Below are 16,304 nucleotides of genomic sequence, written 5' to 3' on the forward strand. Positions count from 1 at the left end.
AGTAGCTGTGAACAAGGTCCTGTGCTGGGTGCTGCAGTCATTCACCCCTCTGTACACTTCTGACAGGTCACACTTCCTCTTGTTTATGAGGGGAAAAAGAGCCAAGTTAGAATCATCTGTGTGGCAAGTCTACTATTCATTGGATTATAAAGCTTTAATGTTTGGACGTGGGTTATAGTTTTAGTCGGGCAGGTTTCCCTCTCTAGTTAGAGTTAATAGTTTAATATTGGAACACTTATGTTTTTGGAGGGGGCTCTAATTTGTTTAAGAATTTTTAGAGGAAATACAATTTCTCTCTCTCTCCCTCTCTCTCCCTCTCTCCCTCCCTCCCTCCCTCTTTCTCTCACTTTGTACAGCTTCTGACTCATGATTTGTATTCTTGTTAATCTTTTCTTTTCTAACCAATAAAAATGAGTAAAATTGTGGTTCCTTATTGTTGCCATAGAATTAATGGGATCTGACCATATACAATCCCTGTAATTCGTCCCCCAAATGGGGTGTGTGGTATTCTAACATTTCACCAAAGTATATATTTAAATTTTTTTGGCTTTTAATGAGTTAAAAAACTTTCCTCCTCAATCAATTCTTTTCTATTAATTTCAAATTTATCTAGGCAAACTGATATTAATAGTTTACTATCAAGTCAATAGGAAGATAACACATTTTGACTGGATTTTTCAGTGTATGTGAAAAAATACTTAGCCTCAGATATATCTTTTTATGTATCAAACCAGAAGAAAATCAGCATAAGCTTTTTAACTTTATAAGACATAGACTTTCCTTACTTTTATTATTGCTCTAACAGTAATACTCAGAAAATGTAGTATAAACTAACTATGAAATAGTACACTTGAGTAAATGAAGTCATTACAATACACAACAGTGGTTTTCTGCTGGTCAGGACTCATTAGTTGATGAGAAGAGCCCATTGGTACATATGAATTTTCGGTGAGGTGCAAGGGATTTCCACTTCTTTTTTCTGGGCAGCCAGTGCCAGTGAAGCCATCTTACTGGCCAAGATGGAAATTGCTTTAATTCTGAGGTTCCTTGTTGCACATATATTTAAAAATATTATTGAGCATCTGCTGAATGCCAAGCAATCATCTAGGTTCTGGGAGTGTGAAGCACTGAACTAGACATACAAGGTCCCTGCTCTCATGGAGACTATCATCTAGAGGAGGTGAAGTAAAAATAAACTAGTTAACATAGAAATGAATAAGACACTCTCAAAGAAAGAGACATTTAATGAAGACAGCAAGCAGGGCAATGGGATAGAAAGTGATTGGGGTAACTTTACCCAGGGGTGGTCAGTGATGTCCTCTCTGAGGGGGTGACATTGTTGCTGAGACTTGAATGACAGGAGGCAACTTTCTGTGGAGCAATCTGTTAGCATTTCACACAGCTGCTGTTCTTATTTATGTTGTAATGGTTAGACTGGAGTGATACTTCCACTCAGTGAGAGCAGTAAGTTCAGAGATGTGTTAGTTTTCTCACACTTTTGTGACTTTCTTCTGCTATGTCCTGATTAATTAAAAAAATTTTAAGCCAGTACCAAGAGTACATAGTTAATTTCCCTAGGAGCTCCTATTTGAAGCCAAACTACTGATGAATAATTTCACAAATACCATTATGCCTCTAGTTAGGTCATTGCTGTGTAGCAATGATAGTCCAAGTGGGTAAGTGCTATCATAGGGGAAATCACAGGGTGCTATGAGCCTGTTTAGTTCCATTTTGGAGACCAGGTTAAACTTTTTGAAATAAGATACTTCTAAACTGGTATCTGAAGGACAAAGAGGAGTTTCCCAGATGAAGGAGCAGGGGAGCAGGAGAGAAAAGTCTTCCATGCAGAGGAACATGTGCACCAGCCTCCAGGGAGAGAGAATATGGTACCTTCAGGAAACCACAGATAATCTGAATTTGGCTGAAGTGTATAGCACAAGAGGAAAAGTGGTGTGAGAGAGGACACTAGCAGGAGTCAATTACAGAGGGGCTGGTGAGCCTTGTTAAGAAAGGAAGACTTTAGAGAGACCTTCAAGATGGCGGAGGAGTAAGATGTGGAGATCACCTTCCTCCCCACAGATACATCAGAAATACATCTACATGTGGAACAACTCCTACAGAATACCTACTGAATGCTGGCAGAAGACCTCAGACCTCCCAAAAGACAAGAAACTCCCCACGTACCTGGGTAGGAAAAAAGAAAAAAGAAAAAACAGAGACAAAAGAATAGGGACGGGACCTGCACCGCTGGGAGGGAGCTGTGAAGGAGGGAAAGTTTCCACACACTAGGAAGCCCCTTCACTGGCGGAGACTGCGGGTGGCGGGGTGGGGGGAGCTTCGGAGCCACGGAGGAGAGCTCAGCAACAGGGGTGCGGAGGGCAAAGTGGAGAGATTCCTGCACAGAGGATCGGTGCCAACCAGCACTCACCAACCTGAGAGGCTTGTCTGCTCACCCGCCAGGATGGGTGGGGACTGGGAGCTGAGGCTCGGGCCTCGGAGGTCAGATCCCAGGGAGAGGACTGGGGTTGGCTGTGTGAACACAGCCTGAAGGGGGCTAGTGCACCACAGCTAGCCAGGAGGGAATCCGGGAAAAAGTCTGGAGCTGCCTGAGAGGCAAGAGACCATTGTTTCGGGGTGCGCGAGGAGAGGGGATTCAGAGCGCTGCCTAAATGAGCTTCAGAGATGGGCGCGAGCCGCAACTATCAGCGTGGGCACCAGAGACGGGCATGAAACGCTAAGGCTGCTGCTGTAGCCACCAAGCAGCCTGTGTGCAAGCACAGGTCACGATCCACACCTCCCCTCCCAGGAGCCTGTGCAGCCCACCACTGCCAGGGTCCCGTGATCCAGGGACAACTTTCGGGGGAGAACACATGTCGTGCCTCAGGCTGTTGCAACGTCATGCTGGCCTCTCCCGCTGCAGGCTCTCCCCACATTCCATACCCCTCCCTGCCCCCAGCCTGAGTGAGCCAGAGCCCCTTAATCAGCTGCTCCTTTAACCCCGTCCTGTCTGGGTGGGGAACAGATGCCCTCAGGTGACCTACACACAGAGGCGGGTCCAAATCCAAAGCTGAACCCCAGGAGCTGTGCGAACAAAGAAGAGAAAGGGAAATCTCTCCCAGCAGCCTAAGGAGCAGCGGATTAAATCTTCACAGTCAACTTGATGTACTCTGCATCTCTGGAATACCTGAATAGACAACGAATCACCCCAAAATTGAGGCGGTGGACTTTGGGAGAAACTCTAGACTTCGGGTTTGCTTTCTGCATCTAATTTGTTTCTGGTTTTATGTTTATCTTAGTTTAGTATTTAGAGTTTATTATCATTGGTAGATTTGTTTATTGATTTGGTTGTTCTCTTCCTTTTTTTAATATATATAGATATATGTATATTTTTCCTTTTTCTCTTTTTGTGAGTGTGTATGTGTGTGCTTCATTGTGTGATTTTGTCTGTATAGCTTTGCTTTTAGCATTTGTCCTAGGCTTTTGTCTGTCCTTTTTTTTTAGTATAGTTTTTAGCGATTGTTATCATTGGTGGATTTGTTTTTTGGTTTGGTAGCTCTCTTCTTTCATTCTTCCTTTTTTTTTTCTTTTTTCTATTACTTTTTAATTTTTTTATTTTTAATAATTAAAAAAAATTTTATTTTAATAACTTTATTTTACCTTATTTTTTCTTTCTTTCTTCCATTTTTTTCCCTTTTCTTCTGAGCCGTGTGGCTGACAGGGTCTTGGTGCTCCAGCCGGGTGTCAGGCCTGTGCCTCTGAGGTGAGAGAGCCAAGTTCAGGACATTGGTCCACCAGAGACCTCCCAGCTCCAAGTAATATCAAACGGTGAAAGCTCTCCCAGAGATCTCCGTCTCAACGCCAAGACCCAGCTCCACTCAGTGACCAGCAAGCTACAGTGCTGGACACCCTACACCAAACAACTAGCAAGACAGAAACACAACCCCACCCATTAGCAGAGAGGCTGCCTAAAATCATAATAAGGTCACAGACACCCCAAAACACACCACCAGATGCGGTCCTGCCCACCAGAAAGACAATATCCAGCCTCATCCACCAGAACACAAGCACCAGTCCCCTCCACCAGGAAGCCTACACAACCCACTGAACCAACCTTACCCACTGGGGGCAGACACCAAAAACAACGGGAACTATGAACCTGCAGCCTGCGAAAAGGAGACCCCAAACACAGTAAGTTAAGCAAAATGAGAAGACAGAGAAACACAGAGCAGATGAAGGAGCAAGGTAAAAAACCACCAGACCAAACAAATGAAGAGGAAATAGGCAGTCTACCTGAAAAAGAATTCAGAGTAATGATAGTAAAGATGAACCAAAATGTTGGAAATAAAATGGAGAAAATATAAGGAATGTTTACCAAGGACCTAAAAGAACTAAAGAGCAAACAAACAATGATGAACAACACAATAAATTAAATTAAAAATTCTCTACACGGAATCAATAGCAGAATAACTAGGGCAGAAGAATGGAGAAGTGACCTGGAAGATAAAATAGTGGAAATAACTACTGCAGAGCAGAATAAAGAAAAAAGAATGAAAAGAATTGAGGACGTGTCAGACATCTCTGGAACAATATTAAATGAACCGATATCCGAATTATAGGGGTCCCAGAAGAAGAAGAGAAAAAGAAAGGGACTGAGAAAATATGTGAAGAGATTATAGTTGAAAACTCCCCTAATATGGGAAAGGAAAGAGTCAATCAAGTCCAGGAAGCACAGAGAGTCCCATACAGGATAAATCCAAGGAGAAACACGCCAAGACACATATTAATCAAACTACCAAAAATTAAATAAAAAGAAAAAATATTAAAAGCAGCAAGGGAAAAGCAACAAATGACATACAAGGGAATCCCCATAAGGTTAACAGCTGATCATTCAGCAGAAACTCTGCAAGTCAGAAGGGAGTGGCAGGACATATTTAAAGTGATGAAGGGGAAAAACTTACCACCAAGATTACTCTACCCAGCAAGGATCTCATTCAGATTCGACGGAGAGATTAAAACCTGTACAGATAAGCAAAAGCTAAGAGAATTGAGCACCACCAAACCAGCTTTACAACAAATGCTAAAGGAACTTCTCTAGGCAGGAAACACAAGAGAAGGAAAAGACCTACAATAACAAACCCAAAACAATTAAGAAAACGGTAATAGGAACATACATATCGATAACTACCTTCAATGTAAATGGATTAAATGCTCCAACCAAAAGACATAGATTTGCTGAATGGATGCAAAAACAAGACCCATATGTATGCTGTCTACAAGAGACCCACTTCAGACCTAGGGACACATACAGACTGAAAGTGAGGGGATGGAAAAAGATATTCCATGCAAATGGAAATCAAAAGAAAGTTGGAGTAGCAATTCTCATATCAGACAAAATAGACTTTAAAATAAAGACTATTACAAGAGACAAAGAAGGACACTACATAATGATCAAGGGACCAATCCAAGAAGAAGATATAACAATTCTAAATATTTATGCACCCAACATAGGAGCACATCAATACAGAAGGCAAATGCTAACAGCCATAAAAGGGGAAATCAGCAGTGGCATAATCATTGTAGGGGACTTTAACACCCCACTTTCACCAATGGAAAGATCATCCAAAATGAAAACAAATAAGGAAACACAAGCTTTAAATGATACATTAAACAAGATGGACTTAATTGATATTTATAGGACATTCCATCCAAAAACAAAAGAATACACTTTCCTCTCAAGTGCTCATGGAACATTCTCCAGGATAGATCATATCTTGGGTCACAAATCAAGCCTTGGTAAATTTAAGAAAATTGAAATCATATAAAGTGTCTTTTCTGACCACAATGCTGTGAGACTAGATATCAATTACAGGAAAAAATCTGTAAAAAATACAAACACATGGAGGCTAAACAATACACTACTAAATAACCAAGAGATCACTGAGGAAATCAAAAAATACCTTGAAACAAGTGAGAATGAAAACACGGCCGTCCAAAACCTATAGGATGCAGCAAAAGCAGTTCTAAGAAGGAAGTTTATAGCAATACAATCCTATCTCAAGAAACAAGAAACATCTCAAATAAACAACCTAACCTTACACCTAGAGCAATTAGAGAAAGAAGAACAAGAAAACCCCAAAGTTAGCAGAAGGAAAGAAATCATAAAGATCAGATCAGAAATAAATGAAAAAGAAATGAAGGAAATGATAGCAAAGATCAATAAAACTAAAAGCTGTTTCTTTGAGAAGACAAACAAAATTGATAAATCATTATCCAGACTCATCAAGAAAAAAAGGGAGAAGACTGAAATCAATAGAATTAGAAATGAAAAAGGAGAAGTAACAACTGACACTGCAGAAATACAAAGGATCATGAGAGATTACTACAAGGAACTTTATGCCAATAAAATGGACAACCTGGGTGAAACAGACAAATTCTTAGATAAGCACAACCCTCTGAGAGTGAACCAGGAAGAACGAGAAAATATAAGCAGTCCAATCACAAGCACTGAAATTGAGACTGTGATTAAAAATCTTCCAACAAACACAAGCCAAGGACCAGGCTTCACAGGTGAATTCTATCAAACATTTAGACAAGAGCTAACACCTATCCTCCTCAAACTCTTCCAAAATAGAGCAGAGGGAGGAACACTCCCAACCTCATTCTATGAGGCCACCATCACCCTGATACCAAAACCAGACAAAGATGTCACAAAGAAAGAAAACTGCAGACCAATATCACTGATGAACATAGATGCAAAAATCCTCAACAAAATACTAGATAACAGAATCCAGCAGCACATTAAAAGGATCATACACCATGATCAAGTGGGATTTATCCCAGGAATGCAAGAATTCTTCAATATATGCAAATCAATCAATGTGATAAACCATATTAACAAATTGAAGGAGATAAACTGTATGATCATCGCAATAGATGCAGAAAAAGCTTTAGACAAAATTCAACACCCATTTATGATAAAAACCCTCCAGAAAGTAGGCATAGGGGGAACTTACCTCAACATAATAAAGGCCACATATGACAAACCCACAGCCAACATCGTTCTCAGTGGTGGAAAACTGAAACCATTTCCTCTAAGATCTGGAACAAGACAAGGTTGTCCAGTCTCACCAGTATTAGTCAACATAGTTTTGCAAGTTTTAGCCACAGCAGTCAGAGAAGAAGAAGAAATAAACGGAATCCAAATTGGAAAAGAAGAAGTAAAGCTGTCACTATTTGCAGATGACATGATAGTATACATAGAGAATCCTAAAGATGCTACCAGAAAACTACTAGAGCTAATCAATGAATTTGGCAAAGTAGCAGGAGACAAAATTAATGCCCAGAAATCTCTTGCAATCTTATACACTAATGATGAAAAATCTGAAAGAGAAATTAAGGAAACACTCCCATTTACCATTGCAACAAAAAGAATAAAATACCTAGGAATAAACCCACCTAAGCAGAAAGAAGACCTGTATGCAGAAAAGTATAAGACACTGATGAAAGAAATTAAAGATGATACAAACAGATGGAGAGATATACCATGTTCTTGGATTGGAAGAAGCAACATTGTGAAAATGACTATACTACCCAAAGCAATCTACAGATTCAATGCAATCCCTATCAAACTACCAATGGCATTTTTCACAGAACCTGAACAAAAAATTTCACAATTTGTATGGAAACACACAAGACCCCGAATAGCCAAAGCAATCTTGAGAAAGAAAAACAGAGCTGGAAGAATCAGGCTCCTGGGCTTCAGACTATACTACAAAGCTACAGTAATCAAGACAGTATGGTACTGGCACAAAACCAGAAATATAGATCAATGGAACAGGATAGAAAGCCCAGAGATAAAGCCATGCACATATGGTCACCTTATCTTTGATAAAAGAGGCAAGAATATACAGTGGAGAAAAGACAGCCTCTTCAATAAGTGGTGCTGGGAAAACTGGACAGCTACATGTAAAAGAATGAAATTAGAACACTCCCTAACACCATACACAAAAATAAACTCAAAATGGATTAAAGACATAAATATAAGGCCAGACACTATCAAACTCTTAGAGGAAAACATAGGCAGAACACTGTATGACATAAATCACAGCAAGATCCTTTTTGACCCACTTCCTAGAGAAATGGAAAAAAATAAATAAACAAATGGGACCTAATGAAACTTAAAAGCTTTTGCACAGCAAAGGAAACAAGACGAAATGACAATCCTCAGAATGGGAGAAAATATTTGCAAATGAAACAACTGACAAAGGATTAATCTCGAAAATTTACAAGCAGCTCATGCAGCTCAGTATCAAAAAAACAAACAACCCAATCCAAGAATGAGCAGAAGACCTAAACAGACATTTCTCCAAAGAAGATATACAGATTGCCAACAAACACATGAAAGGATGCTCAACATCACTAATCATTAGAGAAGTGTAGATGAAAACTACAATGAGGTATCACCTCTCGCTAGTCAGAATGGCCATCGTCAAAAAGTCTACAAACAATAAATGCTAGAGAGGGTGTGGAGAAAAGGGAACCCTCTTGCACTTTTGGTAGGAATGTAAATTGATACAGCCACTATGGAGAACAGTATGGAGGTTCCTTAAAAAACTAAAAATAGAACTACCATACGACCCAGGAATCCTACTGTGCATATACCCTGAGAAAACCATAATTCAAAAAGAGTCATGTACCACAATGTTCATTGCAGCTCTATTTACAATAGCCAGGGCATGGAAACAACCTAAGTGTCCATCGACAGATGAATGGATAAAGAAGATGTGGTACATATATACAATGGCATATTACTCAGCCATAAAAAGAAACGAAACTGAGTTATTTGTAGTGAGGTGGATGGACCTAGAGTCTGTCATACAGAGTGAAGTAAGTCAGAAGGATAAAAACAAATACCGTATGCTAACACATATATATGGAATCTAAAGAGAGAAAAAAAAATGGTTCTGTTGAACCTAGGGACAGGACAGGAATAAAGATTCAGACATAGAGAATAGACTTGAGGACACAGGGAGGGGGAAGGGTAAGCTGAGACAAAGTGAGAGAGTGGCATGGACATATATACACTACCAAATGTAAAATAGATAGCTAGTGGGAAGCGGCTGCATAGCACAGAGACATCAGCTGGGTGCTTTGTGACCACCTAGAGGGGTGGGATAGGGAGGGTGGGAGGGAGACGCAAGAGGGAGGAGATATGGGGATATATGTATATGTATAGCTGATTCACTTTGTTATAAAGCAGTAACTAACACACCATTGTCAAGCAATTGTACTCCAATAAAGATGTTAAAAAAAAAAAAAAAGAAAGTAAGACTTTAGATGAAGAAAAGGACAATGTTCATTCAACACATTTTTATGAAGTGCTTCCTATGCACCATGCACTGTTCTAGCACTGGGAATACATCAGTGAACAGACGGAAGTTCCTGCCCTCATTTAGTCTATATTCTAGTGGCGGGGAAAGGTTGATAATAAACCCAAAACATTCTTTTTTTTTTTTTAGCATTTTTATTGGAGTATAATTGCTTTACAATGGTGTGTTAGTTTGTGCTTTATAACAAAGTGAATCAGTTATACATATACATATGTCCCCATATCTCTTCCCTCTGGTGTCTCCCTCCCTCCCACCCTGCCTATCCCACCCTTCTAGCTGGTCACAAAGCACCGAGCTGATCTCCCTGTGCTATGTGACTGCTTCCCACTAGCTATCTATTTTACATTTGGTAGTGTATATATGTCCATGCCACTCTCTCACTTCGTCCCAGCTTACCCTTCCCCCTCCCCGTGTCCTCAAGTCCATTCTCTAGTAGGTCTGTGTCTTTATTCCCGTCTTACCCCTAGGTTTTTCATGATACAAAACATTCTTAATCAAGTAAGGTGCCAAGGTTTGGAGGATTTTTGAGCTTGATGCAATATGGAAATAATTTTTCAGCTGGGAACACTCAAGAGATTGTAGGTGAACACCATAGAATGTATATATTGTTGACAATGGCACTTGAGATTTTGACACACTTTTCACTTTTCTGAGTGAAGCTAAACTACCGTTTCACAGACACAAGGACCCTTTCTGATCAGGATTGCTCCAAAAGCCTGAATCTTGGTGGATAAACTGGTAGCAAGAGTACTATTGATATCTTAAAGTTAATTGGAACTCACTGAAATTGTATTATTTTGCAGAGATTCTGCAGTAATGTGCCTTTAAGGTTAGGGCTGCAGTGTCCAAACTTCTATGCTATAGAGCTTTTCAAAAATTGTACTAAATTTGGAGGAATATGCTATTATAATATGTACCAATTCAAGGGAACTTCTCATTATCCAGGGTATTTGCCCTATAGTAATTAAGAGTTGGTCACATATGTAAGTTGAATTTAAGAAGTGAAGTTTTGTGGTTAAGCAAATTCTTGATTATTATTATTATTATGGAGACAGTGAAATTACATTTAGTTAAAAAAAAAAAAAACAAAAGAACTGCACTTAACCAACAGGGTAGATTCCAATGAAGCACCAAGAGATTGCTCTAAAGATAAGTTCCAAATTGCCATCAACTTCCTATTTTCGGAGAGAAGAAAGGAATCCAATTTTAAGCCCTGTCTCTTTAAAACAAAATGCGAGGTGGTGAACTACGTGGCACTTTTGATTATATGTTGAAACTGCACTAAATCCCTGAAATCCAAAAGAATATTGCACTCTGGTCCTTTGTGCAGAATGCTCACATGAGTGCTCACAGGAACCAATCCAGAAGCAAATTGCTGCTGATAGTAACTGACAGCATGAATTACTGCACTCTCAGAGACTCTGCCAGCATCAACCCATATGATCTCACTGTTGCTCATATGGCAAGCCGAATTTGTGCATGTGCTAGAACCAGCCTCTCAAGTTCAGGGAACAGCAAGGTTTCTCAGCTGTCGTTTGAAAATAGCCAGCACCTTTGAAGTGAACCACCATGTTATCTCATCAGCTCACCCTTATAAAACTGGGGAAGATTTTTCCTTTGCTGAGTTTTTGACCCTAATCATGTAGAGTCCCTTAGAAAAAGGGGAAACTGACTCATCTGTTTGTCATATGAAAAACAGACGAGACAGTGAATGCAGAGGACAACATCAATTTTTCTTCCACAAGAGAAATTGCCTCTGGGTCTGCCCCCTGCTATGGTCCATTTGGAGACATTCTGCTGCTGGTAATTGCTGTGCTGATTCATAACAACCTTCAGAAATCCTTCTCTAATTTGGAATGGAAGAAGAATTATACTCTTCATTAGTAATGCTCAATTGAACTAAAATATATATGATGGGAAATTCTCTAAAAATGAATTTGTATATACCAGCACAACCAAGATCACTAAAATATAAATCAAATATAAGAGGAGCTCATCCCATATGTATATGACTGTAAAAAAAGCAGGAACTAGAAACATTTTTCCAAAGGATGAAATCATAGACCCAATATCCACAACCCAAGATCAGTCTTCAGATTTCTTCTCTTATTTCAGTTCATTACAAAACTCACCTAAATAGTACCAAAATTACAGGGGGGAAAACTCTTATGGTTTAGCCTTTGCCCATCATTAGCAATATAATCTACTGTTTCTGGGAAAACATGGACCTTCTGAGGTCTTGAACTCTGTTCTTGGCAGGTAAGAAGCCTTCCAGGTCATCTTTAAAGGCATATTTATTTTTAATTCTTAAGCCTACACATGTTTTCTGTTAATAAGTTGGAATCTTAAACAAGATTGTTATTCACTCTATTTATTTACCTTAGAAAGTACTCAGTTCTTCTGAAACAATGGTCCCTTTGAAAATGGGTGCTATTAAAATAGAGGGAAAATAGCCTTTCTTTTTTCAGTCCATGTTTTTGGTCTCTCTAGAAGAGGTGATGAACGACAGGCCTTGCAGGATATTTCTTCCAAGTTAGCACGGTTCTAATGAGAGACAGGAAAAATGGGAGAGCCTTGTTTGTCATGGGCTAGTTGAGGGCACCTTGAAGGGGAAGTTTTGGGATTGAATGATCTTTTCTGTCTGGGGAAAGTCAGAGGTAGAAGACAGACAAGCCCAGCGATGATAACACAAGGTAATGCAACAGGGTAGTGAGCAAACAGAAGAATGAGCACTTACCTCCCAACGTGGATGTTCCACAGGCCTCTCCTGTTCAGCAGATTCAGAACTCAACCAATCACTTCTTGCTCCTCCTCCTGAATTCCTGATCTCAGTGAGTCTCACTGTCTACTATGGCAAGAAGGCAGAGAAACCTGGGGTTCCCTCTTGACTCCTTTCTGTCCTTTGTGCACCACGGCCCATCCATGACTAAGTCCTATCACTTCTCATTCATTTATCTCTCTCAGATTCTCAAATTCTCTTCCATATTCTTTTTTTGTTGTTGTTGTTCTTCAGTAAAATTTTGCAGTTTTATTTATATTGTTCCTATCCATTTCTTTCTTTTTTTGAATTTTATTTTATTTATTTTTTTATACAGCAGGTTCTTATTAGTTATCCATTTTATACATATTAGTGTATATATGTCAGTCCATGTTCTTGATTCCCATACTAAGTAACCATGTCATCTTCTTTACAAATTGGTCTCTCAACTGCCCTAATCTCGCTCTCTCTAATCCGATCTCCACACTTTCTAAAAGATACATCTGATCATCTCATTCTTCTGCTTAAAATGATCCCCACTGCCTTCTAGAAAAAAGTAAAATCTAAACTCCCTTGAATGACATATTTACCTCTCAATCAGCATTCTTTCTCTCCACCCTTGCTTCATCATATATAGTTTCTGTCTTGAATGCCCTCCCCTCATCCTTTCTTCTCTTGGAAAATTCCTACTCATCTTTCAAATTTTGATTCAGCTGTTACCTCCTCCAGAACACCTTTCCCTGACCCTCTTCCTGGCCCCCATCACAAAATGTTCCCACTGTACCTCTTTTGACGACTGTGCATCATGCATCTTGAGGGCAGGTGCACTGTTTTTATGGTACTTACTCAGCATCTAGCATAGCGCCTGGCAAATTGCAGGTGAATGAATGCAAGGAGTAATCAGAGAAAGTCACAGAGGAGGTGGAGTTGAACTGACTCACTTTTTTTTCATTTTCCTTTTGTTTACTGTAGGCAATATATAATATTAGGATTTGGTTTACCATAAACAAGGTGCATATATTTGAAAAGTAATGTTTTTAATGAAAATTTTTAGTTAAAACTTTTAAGATTAAAGTTAAGTCTAGTAAGAACAGTTGGCACTTTTGATATCATTTCAATGACTAATTCCTATTCCAAATTAATTTCTCCAGAGTTCCACATAATGTATTCACAAGACTCATCAATGTTTGTTTATTAAAGTCATGAACTGACTCACACTTGAGAGAGAAATAAGACAATGTAGAGAAGAGTGTTGAAGCAGACAGCATAACATGTACAGGAGGCATGAGAGAGCTTGCCATGTGTAGAGAAACTACAAATGGTTTAGAACTGCTAGAGAATAAGAGGTGAGATACAGAATTCTGTGGCATGAGCCATATTCACAGTTATGACACATTTGTTATAATCTGTGACCAGCTTTTCTCAAGGGTTGGAAAGACTTCCTGCTGCTTTTCTTGAGGCTCTATGTATAGTTAAAAGTGAAGAAGCATATAGATCCCTACTTTTCTTTTTCTTTTTTACATCCTTAATGTACTTGTTTTCTCTTCTTGCCATCAGATAAAGAATGCATTGGTGTCTCTGAGAATATTCACAACAGGAAACATGCTTACATTTATAAAATGATCAAGCTGTTATTTCTTCATTCCCTGATAGAATCTCTTAAAATCTTCATCTGGAGTGAAATATTCCAGATTACTTTTAGTCCCTGATTCAACTTCATTAGAAAAGTTCAGAATTTATACATCAGGATTTTTCTTCCTCTGGAGTCAGTGCAAAAATTTTTCTTCAAATGAAAATTTGGGCAAATCCTGTTGAGTTTCCAGATTCTGTGTATCAGGGCCTGCTTTTGTCCTTTGCCTCCTTCCTGGGGCTGCTGTTACCTTCTGAGGTGGACTTAGGACACAGGGCAACAAATGGACTTGAGGAACCACAGTTAACCTCCCAGGAGGGTTAGCAAGACGTGCAAGCCACTGTTTGCTGTTTTTTCTCATTTCTCTCTATCACGTAACTGTGACTCAGGTCTTTGTTTCTCAGAAGGAGAAAAGTGAGGTGCAGACAGCTGCAGCATCACTGGTGACTCAGTGGTAGAAGACGATTTAGGAAGAATACAGCTTCCCTAACTTTTGATTCTGTATATTTATTTTTCTCAATATTTTGTTTGTGGTTATTTCTTTGTTAGGGGAGTGGGAGAAATATCATTTAATACTTTAAATGACTTTATATACAGGAAACTGAAAAAAGGGCCAAACTCGCAATATTTCATTTATAGTTAGTTGCATAAATACACAGACATTAAAATAGACAATTTAGAGGTTGTAACATTCTTTTTTTGTTATATAAACATACCAAGGAAGATTAGAAGTGGCAGTTTCATCTGTTGTTTTTTTAAACAATTGGAAAACCTCAGTCACACCAGTTTTCAAAACAGAACATTTTTCTCATTTCTATAAAATAAGTGAGGAAGATAACAAGAGCTGTGTTAACTTCTTATTTATATGCATAACATTTAAATAAAGTCCTTGTGATTTAAAAAAATGCCTTTTATATTTAGTATCCATCTTTAACTTCCTCAGTGAGGTTCTTAATATTGTAAAACTTTGAGTTTCTCTCTTTGTTTTCTCTTCTCTTCCACATTTTATGCCCTGGTAAATAGCCCTCTGGGTTAGAAGTTCCCTTCACATTTCCTAGGGTGTTTCCTAGTTAGCCTGCTAGTGGTCTGTAGGGCACTAATGAGAAGGCATCTGGTGATTTGAACTGGAGACTCTTGGCCAGTCAAGAAGTCCTCACTTGTGCTTGGGAGTAGGGTCTGCAGCAAAGCATGGGCTTCACCTCTAGAGCCCTCCTCTGGGTTGGAATAAGGAAAGGAAAGCAGTATTCTACTTCTGCACAGGCTCTGGTTATCACCTAGGATTTAATTATGGGTGGGTCTAAAGAAAGACCTTTAATCAAGCAGTCTTCTCTGGAAAGGGATGGATTGCTTTTAAATCAAGGGTAGGCAAAAGTTTGAACTCTTCCAAATATTAGTGTTATAGATCAGATTTTTACCATATAAATATTGGACATAATGTGTGATATACAAAGGTTGATGGAGAATTTTAATACAATATAGTATTAATTCATTTATTTATTCAACTAATATTTATTTAGTATATTCTATAAACCAGGTGCTGTGATAGATGCCAGTAGATGCTGATAGTCATAGGCAAACACAACACAGTCTCTGCTCTAATACAGTCTATTTTTAAAATACAGTGCCTTTAGATATAAATATAAGTAAATATTAAGAAAGTACCTATTTAAAAAATATTTCCTATTTTTGCTTTGATAAAACAAAAATTGTATGTAAGTGGATGATTAGCTAATTACCATTTCCCTGGCTACTTTAGCAGAATAAAAATGTGTACTTTTAATAATTATTAATAACTTAAATAATTTAAAAATTAATTAAAATAGTTTGAAAAGAAATATTTTGTATTTTGGTAGCCAGTATATATACATTTTGTCCAAGTAGAAAAACATCTGAAGAAAAATAGATCCCTTAAAAGCTATTTGGAATTTATTTCAGAAACACTGATAATTCTACATCTATTGCCAATAACTTAATTAAGCATTAGTTTTAATTTCTTTATTATCTTTGATTTTTTTCCTGTCCTCTCATTTTTTTTTCAGCATAGTATCCTGAAGAAAGAGCTTCTGGACCTGCATTTGAAAACTTGGTTTAAGTCCAGGCTTTGCTCCTTGTGGTTGCATAACCTTGGGAAGTCACATTTACTCTATCTTGGCCTAGTTTCTTCATCTGTAAAATAATAGGATTATATTGAATAATATTCGAAGTCCTTTCCAACTTTAACATTCTCTGGTTCTTTACTCTTTTGGACTTGGGGGCAGAATGTAGACACATGGACATGAACACATGTTGAGATATGGTATTAAAAATAGAAACTACCTAGGATTTCAGATTTAGTTGGAGTTATGAATGAATTCTGTTTTGCTTATACCACAACACAGACTTCTCTGCTAGATTTCTGGTTTACCAATTCATATTTTCCAAGGAAAATGCATATATGTGAATAAGCGAGGCATTTGAAATGAATGTAGCATTTAATCACAGAAATTCAGAGTCACTCCAAACTGGAGATACCAACATTATCCATGTC

The 16,304-nt window shown here is 38.5% G+C and overlaps 1 protein-coding gene across 1 annotated transcript in view; it reads left to right on the forward strand.

Annotated features, from left to right (window-relative positions):
• LOC132363354 (MAP/microtubule affinity-regulating kinase 3-like) overlaps positions 1-10,947 on the forward strand; it is a 39,826-nt gene extending 28,879 nt beyond the window's left edge. Inside the window, exon 2 of the mRNA XM_059919081.1 lies at positions 10,720-10,947. Coding sequence (XP_059775064.1) covers positions 10,720-10,947 — 228 coding nt within the window. The remainder of the gene's footprint in view (positions 1-10,719) is intronic.
• Positions 10,948-16,304: the final 5,357 nt, after the last annotated feature.

This window comes from Balaenoptera ricei, chromosome 3 (assembly GCF_028023285.1).
Source record: "Balaenoptera ricei isolate mBalRic1 chromosome 3, mBalRic1.hap2, whole genome shotgun sequence".
In the NCBI taxonomy this organism is placed as follows: Eukaryota; Metazoa; Chordata; class Mammalia; order Artiodactyla; family Balaenopteridae; genus Balaenoptera; species Balaenoptera ricei.